Source organism: Pelodiscus sinensis, chromosome 16 (assembly GCF_052426305.1).
Source record: "Pelodiscus sinensis isolate ZL-2025 chromosome 16, ASM5242630v1, whole genome shotgun sequence".
Lineage (NCBI taxonomy): Eukaryota > Metazoa > Chordata > Testudines > Trionychidae > Pelodiscus > Pelodiscus sinensis.
This window is the reverse complement of record NC_143067.1, coordinates 3,453,433-3,469,023: the sequence shown is the minus strand read 5'-3', so window position 1 is coordinate 3,469,023 and position 15,591 is coordinate 3,453,433. Positions and strand designations below refer to the sequence as shown.

At 49.9% G+C, this 15,591-nt stretch overlaps 1 protein-coding gene across 1 annotated transcript in view; it reads left to right on the top strand.

The window, feature by feature from the left end:
* Positions 1–7,244: 7,244 nt before the first annotated feature.
* Positions 7,245–15,591, top strand: part of ITK (IL2 inducible T cell kinase) — a 56,628-nt gene continuing 48,281 nt past the window's right edge. Inside the window, exon 1 of the mRNA XM_025179060.3 lies at positions 7,245–7,548. Coding sequence (XP_025034845.2) covers positions 7,411–7,548 — 138 coding nt within the window. The 5' untranslated portion in view covers positions 7,245–7,410. The remainder of the gene's footprint in view (positions 7,549–15,591) is intronic.

The following is a 15,591-nucleotide window of genomic DNA, read 5'->3' as shown; positions in this document are numbered from 1 at the left end:
TAATATAGTCTAAGACAAGCTCTATTAATGTGGACACGCCACCTCAGACTCAGCCCCCAAAACCATTCTGGGGAGTTGTGGGAGGCCTCGCGGAAGCCAATTCATTTTTATTAGCAGCACCGGAGCGTCCACACGAATGTTCTTTCTGACTTACAAGTTGGGAATTAGCATTACTCCTTATGAAAAGCAGGACTACAGAGTTCCAATTCCATGGCTCCTTATTCCGGAATAACGGGCTTGGTGGTGTGCACGCATCGTTTACAAATTCCAACTTGGGAGCGGGGGGTTATTTCGGATTAAGGTCCTAGTGTAGACCAGAGCTGAGTGACTTAAACAGAGCCTTCACCACACCCATTGAGAAAAATCAAACTGGCATGAAAGTACATGATGGAAACATGGAAGTGAGAGGATACGGCACTGAAGTTAAACGGACACCAAACAACGAGGCTGTGTCTAGACTGGCAAGTTTTTCCACAAAATCATCTGATTTTGTGGAAAAACTTGCCAGCTGTCCACACTGTACGCTTGAATTTCCGGAAAAGCACTGACGATCTCATGTAAAATCATCAGTGCTTTTCCGGAAATACTATGCTGCTCCCGTTTGGGCAAAAGTCTTTTTCCGAAAGACTTTTGCGCAAAAAAGGCCAGTGTAGACAGCATAGTATTGTTTTCCACAAAAAAGCCCCGATCGCGAAAATGGCGATCGGGGCTTTTTTGCGGAAAACCGCGTCTAGATTGGCCACGGACGCTTTTCCGCAAAAAGTGCTTTTGCGGAAAAGCATCCTGCCAATCTAGACGCAATTTTCTGAAAATGCTTTTAATGGAAAACGTTTCCATTAAAAGCATTTTCAGAAAATCATGCCAGTGTAGACGTAGCCCGAGTGGATAGCCAAAAAGGTGACCATCCTGCAACACTTACAGTTTCCTGTAAGTTCTCCAAAGACATTTCTGTTGAGGGTCTTTCGTTCATTTCAGGGAATCCATCCCAGTGACACACAAGAGTTACTAGATACAGTAATAGAGAGATAACACGTTGCCTTCTGCGAGCAAGATTCTTCTGATAACTTTCCTCCAACGGATGGTGCCGCCCTCCCTGTGCAATCTCACGAGGCCATGTACATATAGAGCCGAGTTGGGACCCAAGGCTGTACACAGTGAAAATCTGCATGTATTTTATCAAGATGAGGGAGAGATTTGCTGCCTTCTTGTCTGTTTTTTTTTTTAAACCTTCAAACTAGCTATATTTAACTTTTAAATTTCTCTGCCGCCTTCAGGACACGAGCCATGGGGCCTCAGCAGGATGTGCGGGTGGGGAGTTTTCCACCAAGCCTACAGTAATCGTGTGCGACCTGCCGACCCTGGGAAAAACCCCTGACAAAAATCCAAGCTGCCAAATGCCACATTTCAAAGCTGAACTGGGGCTGGCGGCACAAGGCAGGCAGGAAGGGATGAAAGTGAAAAGCGAATCGGTGTGCCTGGGGCTGTACCGAGTGAAAGAGCCTGAGCCGAGACCTGGGTTTGCCACACAGAAATGAATGTGCCGGGAGGACAGAGCCCAAACTGTTCCCTGCAAAGATGTTTTGCATTTGCAGTGAAGTAGCTCTGAAAATGTACCACAGTGTTAAAGAGAAAGGGGGCAACGTTCTCAACAGCTCTGGCAATGTAGAGAAGATACTGGAGAAAACTCCAGGCTCATCGGTTAACTACAGCATTTAAACATGGATACTAACACACGGTGAGGCCTCAGCTGGAGGATTGTGTCCAGTTCTGGGCACGGCATTTCAGGAAAGATGGGGAGAAATTGGAGAAGGTCCAGAGAAAAGCAAAAACAAATGATGAAAGGTCTAGAGAGCATGAGCTGTGAGGGAAGGCTGAAGGAACTGGGCTTGTTTAGTTTGGAAAAGGGAAGACTGAGGGGAGACATGATAGCGGTTTTCAGGTGTCTAAAAGGGTGTCACAGGAAGGGGGGTGGGAAATTGTTCTCCTTGGCCTCTGAGGTTAGGACAAGAAGCAATGGGCTTAAATTGCAGCAAGGGAGGTTTAGGTTGGACATTAGGAAAAACTTCCTGTCAGGGTGGTGAAACACTGGAATAAATTGCCTAGGGGGGTTGTGGAATCTCCATCCCTGAGATATTGAAGAGCGGGTTGGACAGACACCTGTCAGGGATGATCCAGACCAGGGGTCTCCAACCTTTTTACCCACAAGATCACTTTTTCAATTGAAGCGCAATGTAGGATCTACCTCAAACCCAAATCCCCTCGCCCCGCTTCCTTCTTGCCCCTTCTATGAGGCCTCACCCCTGCTCCGCCCTTCTCCAAGGCCTCACTCTGCTCGTTCCATCCCTCTTCTTCCCCCATCCTCATTCACTTTCACCAGGCTGGTAGGGGGTTGGGGTGCAGGCTCTGGTCACGGGCCCAGGGCAGGGCCGGATTAAGGGGGGGCTAGCCGGGCAGCTGCCCGGGCGCCAACCTATGGGGGCGCCTGATTGAAGTGGTAAGAGATGCCGCATCAGGTGCCCCCCATAAGTTGCCGCCCAGGGCGGGGCCATGCATGCCTGGGGGCGCGGCGCCCCGTACACACCAATGAGGTGCCGCACGCCCGGGGCGCAAGAATGGCTCGGGCCCACCCTGGCCAAGGGGTTTGGAGTATGGGGGGGGGCTCCCGGCTTAGCCCAGGGTGGGGGATTGGGGCCCAGGAGGGGATCCAGGGGGCAAGCTCTGGGAAGCAGTTTGGGTGCAGGGGGACTCACGTCTGGGGCAGGAGGTTGGGGGCAGGAGGGGGTTCAGGGGCAGGGGCTGGGGGCAGGGGTTCAGGAAGCAGGCTCTGGCTGGGCACCGTTTCACTGAGACGGCTTCCACGTGGTGGAGCAGCAGGGCTAAGGCGGCTCACTCCCGCCCCGGCCCTGCACTGCTCCCCAAAGCAGCTGGCACGTGCAGCAGTGACTCCATGGAGCCATGCGCTGCCCCCATGTACAGGCACGGAGCCCACAGCTTCTACTGGCCCCGGTTCCCCATTACAGACCAACGGGAGCTGCAAGGGCGGTGTCCGCAGGCCAGGCCAGCATGTGGAGACCCCCTGCTCCACATGCCAGCCCCGTCCAGGAGCAGCTGTTCCCACGGGGCTAGGGACTCCAGCCAGGGCAGGTTCGGCATTTGAGAACTCGCTGCTCCAAGAATTACACCGGCGTGTGAGAGAGAAATGAAAATGATGAAATGCACCGACCAGTCAAACACCGAAACTATCCCCCTTTGCGAGCAGTAACAACCCCCCGCCTGTGTGTTGGGCCGGGAGAGGAGAGGGAAGGACGGTGTGCGTGTGTGAGAACGACAGACACACACAGGGTGTGAGAGTGACAGATTTGCATCGCCAAGCTCCCTCCATCCCCGTCTGTCTGTGTGGAGATAGGGTACCGGAGTGGAGGGAGGAGGGACACCCTGACACCAGCGCCCCCCCCCCTTCTCCCTCCACACCAAGCGGGAGGCTGCCAGGGGGGCAGCTCCAAGGCAGAGGGCACCGTGACCGCGTGGGGAGGCGTAAGTGAAGTGACAACGCTTGAAAGCCAAACCAGTCAGGATCCCCTGTCAGAGGCTCCAAGATCTACCAGTAGATCCCGATCGACTGGTTGGTGACCACTGATCTAGACAGGGCTTGGTCCTGCCGGGAGAGCAGGGGACTGGACGCGAGATCCCTACCACGTCCAGGGTTCTATGACTCTTGGGGTTCATCTTGCCTCCCTTTCCTCCAGATCCAGGCGGTATCCAAATCTGGCGTCTCCTCCTCCTCAGCGTCTCCATTATTTTCCCTCCCATACCCTTAGCCAAGCCCCCACTTCGGACCTTCCCTCAACCCCCTTGGGTCTGGCACTATCTCCCTCTTTGGGCCATCCAAAGCCGGCCTATTTACACCATGCAAGCTGCGGCTGCCAGCCTGCCTGCAGACATGATCTCATCGCCCCTCTCTTCCAATCGCTCACTGACGCCCCAGCTCTTATCGCACCAGAATCAAGCTTTGAAAACACGTCTGCCCTCCCTATCTACCACCCTCGTCACTTCGCCCCCCACATCCTCCCCGCTCCTCCGGTGTTATTCCCCTCAGCTGCCTGTTTATCAGCTTCTCGCCTCTTCTTCTGCTGGCCGAGGTGGGCCTTCTCTTCCAGGCCCCTGCCCCGCCCACATGGGAGTCCTTCTTGAAGATCCACTTTGGCCACTGACAACCGTGCCTCTAGCTGTCCCTCACAGTCATTTTTCAAAGGAAGCCAGATTTCTACTTCTCGCTCTTCTCTCTCTGCAGTCAGAGCATGATGCGCCTCATGGATGTTCCTCCCAGCCTGTCAGGACCGCATCTTGTATGTGGTGGGGCCTGGCCGGAAACAAATTCGAAACGAGGCCAATAAGTAATCAGAGCTAGCCGCGTTATGGCACCTCCGGGCATGGGAGGCCTGGTTCTGATCTTAGGCTGCCTGTGGAAATCAGGAGACGGTCCAGTGAGGTTACTGGAGCTAAAACACCCATGAGAACAGAACCCGGCCCAAAGCCAGTAACAGTTCCCAAGCGGTCATGTCCGCCAGTCCTAGTTCTCTACAGCCTTAGCTGAGAGTCAGCCGGTTTTTAGCTCAGGCTGTAGAACAGGGCTGGACAAGATGCGGCCTGGAGGCCAAATCCAGCCCACCTCACACTTCAATCCGGCCGCGGGCTGCATCTGGCTGCTTTCTATTTATCTCCTGCTGCCTGGGCCACCAAACGTCCAGGAGGCAGCTCAGGCAGCAGGATCCTATTTAAATGGCTCCCGGCTCCCACTTGGGGTGCTACCTCGGCAGAGGATAGAGCCACAAGCCCTTTGCTGTGTTTTTAATTCAATGCCCCCAGCCCAGATAACTCTGGGGGCTAGTCCCCAGCCCCGCCCCCTCCACCTCAGGCCCCGCCCCATCTGGGGGTGGAGCCAGCCCATGACCATGCATTAAGTGGCCCCCTTACGAACATTATTGCCACGCCTGCTGTAGAGGGTCATACTCTAAGCTCCAGAGGTCCCAGTTTCGGTTCCAGCTGTCGGCGTTACACCTAAATGACAGGAAACCTTGGGGGTACATTTCAGACTCTGCTACATATGGGTGTATGATACATTATGGGCATATACTCTGCAGGCACAAACACCAAAATAAGCAGTTTGAACCCTTGCCTTTGCATAAGCATTACAACTCTGTAACACGCAGGCAGGTATTTACACCTCTAAAGCAGGGGTGCAGTTGTGTGAGATGCACCACGTTGCAAATCAAACTGAACATTTGGCCCTTGATTTCTGTCTCGGCGCCTGACATGAAATTCACCCTTTATATCAGTGATGATTCTGCACGTACATTAAATACCATTGCCTCTGGAGTTTGCAGACAGCCTAAGGGTCTGTCTACACTACCCCCCCCAGTTCGAACTAGGGAGGCTAATGTAGGCATTCGAAGTTGCAAATGAAGCCCTGGATTTAAATATCCTGGGCTTTATTTGCATCTTCCCATCTGGGTGCCATTTTTAAATCTCATTAGTCCAAACTACACACGGCAGTCAAACATTAATTCGAACTAAGGACTTAACGTTAACTCGAACTAAGGAGTTCTTTAGTTCGAGTTAACGTTTGACTGCCGCGTGTAGCCGCGGGCAGTTAGTTTGGACTAATGAGATTTAAAAATGGTGCCCAGACGGGAAGATGCAAATAAAGCCCGGGACATTTAAATCCTGGGCTTCATTTGCAACTTCGAATGCCTCCATTAGCCTCCCTAGTTCGAACTAGGAGGATAGTGTAGACATACCCTAAAAGAATAGCTCAAAGAGAGGTATGAACTTTCCCCATTCATCACAATTTGGTATTAACTCTGGAACCTAATGGTGCCATTTTAAAAGTGAGCATTGCTCAAATGATCTACAGGCAAATAATGGCCAAGAGCAACCAGCACAGTGCTTATCCCACAGCCCTAATTCAGAGTTAAATTCAGAGGCAGAGTAAAATTAATTGCAATTAATGTCAAATAAAACAGTGGATGTTGTACTGATTGTATTAGTCACTTCCACATTAATGTAACAAAACCTTTCACTTTTTCTTTAAATTCACCTCAAACTGCCACCGATTTTCCAGTCCAGCCACAGTGCAGTGCTACAGAAATGAACAGCTCTTGATATAGCATTTAGGTGTACCTTTGCCACAGATTACATGGACTTTGATACACCTAGAGCATGTATATTCTGCCTACACTTTCTTGGAACATTCACCCACAGACTGCCTTCCACCCGGCCACATCTGGAACATTCAGCAATTAGTAAGCAGTTATGTCATTGCGACGCCCCCTGCCTCAGTTTCCCCAAAGCGCTTTGCCATCTACTGACAAAACGCACTACAAAAGAGCTCCGTGTTATTAGTATGAATAATCATTAATGACAATATTGAAAAGATACAAATAAACTTCATTGGTATGGCATCTCATAACACATATAATGAGTGTAACTTCATTTATACACCAGCTTTTAATTGCTCGGATCTGCAATTTGTCAATGCCTACACGTCAGAGTCTTTGTAGTTACATGCTACGTGTCTTTGAAATATAGGTTAGACTTCCTTGGTCTGGCAACCTCAGGTTCCGAACCAGGGAGTTTTCCGGACTAGGGAGGTCAAGGCTCCCTTCCCAGCCATCAGACCCTCTGGAATGCTAGCCCCGAACACTGGGCTCTGCTCCCAGCCTCGGATGGGGCTGCGTTCCCTGCCGGGCTGGCCTGGGTTGTACTCCTGGCTCATGGCCTAGTGGAGGCTCTCGGGCACTGGACCAGAGAGTGCCGGATTTCAGAGGTTCAACCTGTACGTCAAACAAATGACACTAAGTACAGTGCATGAGGTGAGAGATAGGCTGGAGGTAACACAGACCGTACCACCCGTCTGTACAAGGAACGTGGATGCATGAAATCCTCCCCAAAGCACGAAAAAGATGCTGTTTCGTTATATCCGAGTCCACCCTGAGCAGACATCCCTATATTTGCTAAGAGCGGGTTGAGTGGGCCATTATGTAATCATGCCACAACTTTTAATTAATCCCCGAGCCTTTACAGAAAAATCACATTTGTCAAGAGCGCCCATCACATTTTCATTTTTTCCACAACATTCGCCGTAGAGTATTTTTCAGCATGTGCTGTTCACTTGATGACTTGGGAGAGGATGTGGTTACGGTTTTGACAGAAAGGAAGCGCTACAGTGCTGCCTAGATGACAGACGGAAAGATAAGGCTTTGTGCACCTACGCTGCCTTTCAAACACCTTTTTTTTTGTTGAAAAAATCAACTGCCCTCTTTCTTGTTTCTCTTTTCTGGACTTGTGCTTGGAGTGCGGGTCTGGGACCGGCGTGCGGGGTCCGGGAGGAGCGCCGTGCCCTGCCGAACCATGAATAATTGCGTTCTCCTGGAAGAGCAGCTGATCAAAAAATCCCAGCAGAAGAGACGGACCTCTCCCTCCAACTTCAAAGTGCGCTTCTTCGTTTTAACCAAATCCAAGCTGGCTTATTTTGAGCATCGCCATGGGGTACGTGAGCCATTTTCTCTCTCGTTTTTTTGCAGGCTCGTGAGCTGAGAGTATTGAACGGGAGGGGGGAACAGTGTATGCTGTGAAATCCCATGCGCCCAACATCTACTTAAACTAGCTTCTGGTGGAGGGCCCTCCATGGCATTCTGTGCCCACCCAAAACTTCCCCATAGGTCAGTGGTGGTTTGGCGTGTCGAAGGAATGGAGGATCAAACCTGGTTTGGGCAAAGAAACGTAGCGCGGTCTGAATACCTGCCTCCCTCCAAGATGCCTAACTGACTGTGTACTAGGCAATTCAAATGGATAGTGCTGTAGCTCGGGGCATGTTTTGATCAAAGTTATAAAGTTGGGTAACAGGGATTCTCGCCATACGCTTTAATTGCATATAGAAAATCAGACCAAACAAATTGGAACTGGGCAGACACTCAGCTCCAGTAGAAGGATGGTTCTCTGCATGACGGACTCCATGTTTGTTAATCAAAACTCTCGAGGTCAGGTTCTAACGGGGTCAGTTGTTTCGGGGAGTAGGCTGTAGGAGGGGGTCTGATATTCAGATGCACTCAGACTAAGCACATCTCAGATGCCTAGCCCTGAAACTATGAAAAGAATTAGAAGCTAATGTGTGTTAGCAACCTTTTATGGGTGCTTTTATCAAAGCAAAACTCCCATCGTGTCTCCTTTTGTGCATATGGAAGCACACAACTGGCTGGAGCCACCCGTTGTAACCTTACTCAGTTTGTTTGCCAGGGTCTACAAACAGGGACATCAATACACGACTTTAAGGGTGTATTGCTGCTTGTAAGTGTTGTTTCTCTCCAGTTGCACTGCCATGTTTCTTTTGAATTTGTAAGAATCCATTCAGGCACCATAAAATGCATGTGGTTTATTTTAAATACTATATTTAAATTTTTTAAAATATATTATTGCAATCCAAGATGTATATTTTCAGTTTGACTGAGAGTGTCTATTCTGTGGTCCAAATGTCATCATTTGAAGAGTTAAGATGTTAATACAACTACGTAGCCTAGTAAGAATGGGAACAATTTTCACAAGTGCCTAATTGATTTAGGAACCTAAGTCTCTCTGGGTCTGATTTTCAAAGACATTTAGTTGCCAAAAGTTGCAGATAGGTGTTCTTCAAAATCCCTCTATGTGCTTTACTTTGGTGCCTAGCTCCCTTTAACAGGCACATAACCTGGCTTGGCACTTTTGAAAACCCCATTCGGCATTTATCTGCATTTGGAGACACCTAAATACCTTTGAACATCAAACCCACGGACTTTGAACAGGACAGCAGCGTGAAAGTCACTTCAGTGCTTTAGAAAATTATACCCCCTTGTGCCCTAAATCCTAATGAGGCAAAAATGGGACGACGTATAGGGCCATAACAAGCTACATATCTAAGCAAACTTGTCAAAATATGTCCTTGTACCATTTACAAACATCGGAGTGTGCCAAGATAATTGCAGCGTATTTGGCATGCACAGCGGACGTGCTTCTCTTACCTCAAATGTAAATGTGCCGAACCAGAGCAACGGCGGAGTAACTTGTCATAGCTTCATTTAAGTCAATAACACTGTCCCCTGAAGTGAGTGAGTTAGACTAGCTGAGGAGTTAGAACCCTAGAACTGGAAGGGACCTTGAGAGGTCATCAAGTCCAGTCCCCTGCCCTCACGACAGGACCAAGCACCATCTAGCTCATCCCTGGCAGGTGTCTGTCTAACCTGCTCTTAACTATCTCCAGCGATGGAGATTCCACAACCTCCCTGGGCAATTGATTCCAGTGTTTAACCACCCCGACAGTTAGGAACTTTTTCGCTATGTCCAACCTCAACCTCCCTTGTTGCAGTTTAAGCCCATTGCTTCTTGTCCTATCACCAGAGGCCAAGGGAAACAATTTTTCTCTCTCCTCCTTGTAACACCATTTTAGGTACTTGAAAATTGCTATCATGTCCCCTCTCGGTCTTCTCTTTTCTCTAAACAAACCCAATTCTTTCAGTCCTCCCTCATAGCTCATGTCTTCTAGATCTTTCATAATTTTTGTTGCTCTTCTCTGGATCCTCTCAAATTTCTCCATCTTTCCTGAAATGTGGTGTAAAGAACTGGACACAGTTGGCCATTGTCTATCACTAGGTTTGTCTCCTGGAGGCAGGTATATACAACATGCACACAGCTATACCAGTAACTGTAGGACCTGATACTCCACTGTGTAGCATTGGGTTTGTGCCAGTGTAAATCGTCTTAGCAGGTCCATTATATTAATAAACCTCCCTGGTGCAAAATGAAGATAGGAGTGCAGATAAGGACCAGTTAGCCCTGAAGTATGAACTCTTTTGCTTATCTATGACAGTCAGAGCAGGTAATTCTGTGCAGGCTTCGGCATTGCCTCATTGGTCTCCAATCTGGTGGGACAAGCTCTAGGGCTGAGAAGGTGGCTCATGCTACCCACCCTTTTGGTCTTCGCTTGTCTCCTGAGTCTTCCAAGGGCCGGGCCGACGCCACCACTACTTTTCACCGGCGGTAGGAAAATGTGGCTTTAGCACCCTGGCTTGACATGATGGTTTCCCAGTCTTCTGAACTCAATGTGAGGGTCTCTTTGGACGTCCATTGTAACCCTCTGGTGGTGCATATGAGCAGAGATTTAACATCTCTACAAACCTGGCCCAAAGATCGACTGTGTTAGTTCATTCCTTTCTCTGGCCTTACCATGCACCCTGGTCCTGGTCCAGCCAAGAGTTGAAGCTCATGCCTGATCTCGAAGCAAAGCTCAGAGAGCAGACGTGTAAGTGCACAAGTGGCCCCACGGATTCCAGTGGGACTGCACACACTTAATGTTAAACCCGCATTTACGTTTTGCTGGTCTGAGGTCGGAGGAGCTAGCCCCTCAAAGTATCCTGCCCTGTTTCTGTAGGACAAGCCTCCCAAGTCTAAAAGGACATTGAGTAAAGCTGTGATGCTTAAAGGGATGAAATTAATGACATTGGGGAGATATTCAGGGGCAAGTCTGTCAGCAATATCCAATGTTATGGGTGCCAGAAAGGCACATTTTAAAAATAATCATAATAACTTTCTATCCAAGGGCATAACACGTGGGGTTCCGCAGGGGTCTGTTTTGGGACCGGTTCTGTTCAATATCTTCATCAATTATTTAAATATCGGCATAGAGAGGACACTTATTGGCTGCATCTAGACTGGCATGATTTTGCGCAAAATCTTGCCACCTGTCTACACTGGCCGCGAGCATTTGCACCGTACAAAATCAGTGTTTCTTGCACAAATACTCTGATGCTCCCGCTCAGGGATAAGCCCTCTTGAGGGCCAGTGTAGACAGCCATGTTAATTTCTTGTGCAAGAAAGCCCGATGGCTAAAATGACCATCAGAGCTTTCTTGCCCAAGAGAGAGTCTACACTGGTACGGATGCTTTTGCGCAAAAGAGTAGATGCTCTTTTGCGCAAATACTTTTAACGGAAAAACTTTTCCGTTAAAAGAATTTGCGCAAAATCATGCCAGTCTAGACGCATCCATTAAGTTTGCTGGTGATACCAAGCTGGGAGGGGTTGCAACTGCTTTGGCGGATAGGGTCATAATTCCAAATGATCTGGACAAACTGGAGAAATGGTCTGAGGTCAATAGGATGAAGTTTAATAAGGACAAATGCAAAGTGCTCCACTTAGACAGGAACAATCAGTTTCACACATACAGAATGGGAAGCGACTGTCTAGGAAGTACTGCGGAAAGGGGTCATAGTGGACCACATGCTAAATATGAGCCAACAGTGTGACACTGTTGCAAAAGAAGCAAACATGATTCTGGGAGGCATTAACAGGAGTGTTGTGAGCAAGACACGAGAAGTCATTCTTCTGCTCTGCTCTGTGCTGCTTAGGCCTCAATTGGAGGATTGTGTCCAGTTCTGGGCATCACATTTCAGGAAGATGTGGAAAAATTGGAGAAAGTCCAGAGAAGAGCAACAAAAAATGATTAAAGGTCTAGAAAACATGAGCTATGAGGGAAGACTGAAAGAATTGGGTTTATTTTGGAAAAGAGAAGACTGAGAGGGGACGTGATAACAGTTTTCAAGTATCTAAAAGGGTGTTACGGGGAGGGAGAAAAATTGTTCGACTTGACCTGTGATGATAGGACAAGAAGCAATGGGCTTAAACTGCAGCAAGGGAGGTTTAGGTTGGACATTAGGAAAAACTTCCTGCCTGTCAGGGTGGTGAAACACTGGAATACATTGCTTAAGGAGCTTGTGGAATCTCCATCACTGGAGATATTGAAGAGCAGGTTGGATAAATATTTGTCAGGGATGATCTAGACAGTGCTTGGTCTTGCGGTGAGGGCAGGGGACTGGACGTGGTGACCTCTGAGGTCCCTTCCTGTTCGAGTGGCCGATGCCTCTATTATTCTTTTGTAAGATGACATTCTGGACACAGAAGGCTCCATTCTCCTCTTGCTCTGAGTGCACAGAAGAAGATGCTAATAGAAGATATTTACTTACATCCGCTGGAGAACGAGCCCCAAACTAACTAGCAACAATAAGATGCTCTGTTTCCTGAAATTCGTTATGCAGTGCACAAAGCAGGGTTGTCTTAGCCTCAAGCAGAGCCTCGGTAATAGATGCGTGGAGGCCATCACAAGCTCCTTTATTAGAGTATGCAAATCACTGCGAAAGGCAAAACGTTTTGTTGCTAAGGGCCGATCCTCCCCTGCATGTCAGGAGCCGTGCGGACCGGATAGGTCCTATTGCGTGTGTTGTCGTGACTTCCGGGAGCTAGGGTTGCAGGGTAGGGACCAGTCCTACCTTGTAAGTCACTTGAGTCATACCAAGTCTGATGGGACCACACTCGTGGGGAGAGTTACCCCTGTGAGCAAGCGGGTGCTTGTCTGGGCCCTAGGCTTGCATCACGGAGAGGGAAGCAAACCAGCAAATCCCTGAGGACATGTTCCCTCGAGGCCACGTTTCCAGCAGTATGTCGGGGCTCGTAGTCAGAGCCCAGAGGGACTGTCAAAAGTGACTTCACCGACTAGACACCTCTCCAGAGCAAAGGTGCTGAATCGAGGGGAGCTGGGAGTGATGCTGCACCCACTAGGCATCGATTTACTGCATGGTTGAATGGCTTTCAGGCCCCTCCTCCTCCAGCTATTCCACCAGCACCTCCGGCCTGGAGGCAGATAGAGCAGAGAGACGCTGCAGCACTTCCTTCTTTGGGCAGGGGCCTCGATGGCCTCCTGAGGGCTCCCCCCACCCTCGGGTTCGACTTAGGGCACAACCCTAGGACCCAGCAGACATGGGCTGACATCCCCACTCTGCCGCAAAACTCCCTCTGTGACCTTGGAGAGGCCGCGCTGTGCCTCAGTTTCCCGTCTGTAAAAACGGGGACACTCGCACGGCGCCCAGGCGTGTTCTGAGGAGCGCTGCTGCTTTTCCGCACAACGCCCACGCAGCAAGCACGCCTGGGAGAGGCTGGATCCGCACCCCATTGGCTGATATGTGGCTGGAACGTACCTTGACTCGAAGGGAGCTCAAGAGATCATCCAGTCCGGTCCCCTGCCCTCATGGCAGGACCAAGCACCAGACCATCCCTGACAGGTGTCTGGCCAACCTGCTCTTCAATGTCTCCAGTGATGGAGATTCCACAACCTCCCTAGGAAATTTATTCCAGCGTCTAACCCCCCGGACAGGCAGGAAGTGTTTCTAATGTTCTACCTTGCTGCAATTTCAGCCCATTGCTTCGTGTCCTGCCCTTCGAGGGCCCGGTGACATCGGTACACGGCGCATCAGGTGAATCCGCTGGGCCGCAAGGCATTTTGTTTGTGCCGACCGTCCGCAGGCCCAGCCTCCTGCCATTCCCAGGGGCAGCTGCCCCTTCCCGCAGCTCCTATTGGCGAGGAACAGTGAACCGGAGCCAGGGGAGCTGTGGGGGCTGTGTCGGCAGATGGTCGATGTAAACAGAATGGCTCATGGCCCAGCGGATTTACCCCGACCGGCCACGTGCTCAAGATTGCTGAGCCTGCCTTGGAGGTCACAGAGAAGGGTTTTTCTCCCTCCTCCTTGTATGGTCACTTGGAAACTGTCCTGTCCCCGCTCAGTCTTCTCCCTTCCAGACTAAACAAGCCCAGGCTTTTCCATCTTCCCTGGCAGATCAGGGTTTCTAGACCTTTGCTCCTTTTTGTTACTCGTCCCTGAACTTTCTCTCGTTTCTCCATCTCTTTGCTGAAACGTGGCTCCCGGAACTAGGCACAATCCTCCAGCTGAGGCCTTATCAGCCTGGAGTCAAGCGGAAGAATGACGCCTCGTGTCTTGCTCACAACACTCCTGCTAAGCCAGCCCAGAATGATGGATGCTTGGTTTTGCAACAGCACTGCACTGTTGATTCATATTTAGCTTTGACGCTCTACTCCAGATCCCCTTCTGCAGTTCTCTTTCCTACGCAGTCATTTCCCATTTTCACACAATCCTAGAACACTAGACCTGGAAGGGACCTCGAGAGGTATTTGAGTCCTGTCCTCTGCCCTCATAGCAGGACCAAGCACCATCCAGATCTTCCATGACAAGCGTCTGTCTAACCTGCTCTTAAATATCTCCAGTGATGGAGATTCCACAACCCCCCTAGGCAATTTATTCCAGTGTTTAACCACCCTGACAGGTAGGAAGTTTTTCCTAATGTCCAACCTAAGTTGTACACAAGCAACTGTTTGCTCTTTCCTCAGTGGAGTATTTTTCATTTGTCCGTATTGAATTTTATTCTAGAGTTATAGGAATGGAAGAGAACTCAAGAGGCCCGTCTTTGCACTCAAGGCAGGGTATATAATAACTGGACCATTCCTGGCCGATATTTGCCTAACTTGTACTTAAAAAATATATAATGGCAGGAGATTCCATAACCTCCTATTCTACCGTCTTTTCCCAGTCAACAAACCTCCATGTAGTGATAGGACCTTGTACTTTCAGAAAAGTTTGCATGTGCCACAGACGTGAGCCGGGAGAACGTGGACATCATGAGAGGAGTCGGACAATGTTTTTTTGTTAGATAGAAACCTGGATAAATACCAGGCCAGTGGTTTTCAAGAGGGCATGATCTAGCCCAGGCAGAAATGAGAAGTGAATGGGTACTTTATACAGCTGCTGTCAAATGGACACAACGCCCTTGTGGAATGTGAAAAGAGATCGACTGTGTTTCCATTGTCTAAAGCCAATCTTTGCTCTGGACGGCTTGCTTTCAATGTCGAAAAGCTAACGTACCTTCGGAAGGATGTTACAGGCCTGATACCTTTGGAAGGAATTTGACGGGCCTGAGTCCCCCCCGGTTTTAGGCCGCTGGAACTCCAGATCCAACTGACACCCCTGCAAAGTTGGAGTGACGCAGCGATTCGTCAGCCCTTTGCAAATGCACAGAGCGGCAGGTCCAGACCTGGTGTCGATCTGTGTAGCTCTGTTGACGGCCTTGCTCCTTTTTTGAGCCTATCGTAGTTTCTCTTGTTTTATATTTCTTCAGCGGGGCCGTGCTGGTTTTTGCAGCTGAGGGGAGCCTGTCCCCAGCATTTAACCAAAGTAAAACCCATCTTCCCTGTGCCAGGCCTGTTTGCCAGCCAGCCAACCACGCTCATCCCCACTAACACATTGAGCACGTCACTTCACACCCGGGGAAGATTTGGGGGTGGAATTGGCTTCGAGTCACGACTTTTCTGTCCCTTGAGAGATGACCCTGACTGCTGGAAGGGCACCTAGCACCACGGGCCCTTGATCAGGATGGGGGCTGGACGTGCTGCCGTGCCTCCGTTGGGCTGGTCTCGTTAGTTGTTAGAATTCGGAGGAGAGGTTTCTAATCTGCCTTGCGATGGAACGGCTCGGTTCCGAGAGAGGACAGTGCCCTGGTTCAGTGAGCTCAGCCAGGGGCAGGAGCGTGGCTTTCTTCACCGAGAACTGCCCCAGTGCCCTTCTCTCCTGGGGGGTGTTTCACGAGGTGGTGCACTAGTGCAAGGGTTTTCCCTCTAGGGATCACGACCCAGGGCAGGGGGGTGGGATGTCGGGCGCTGAGGCT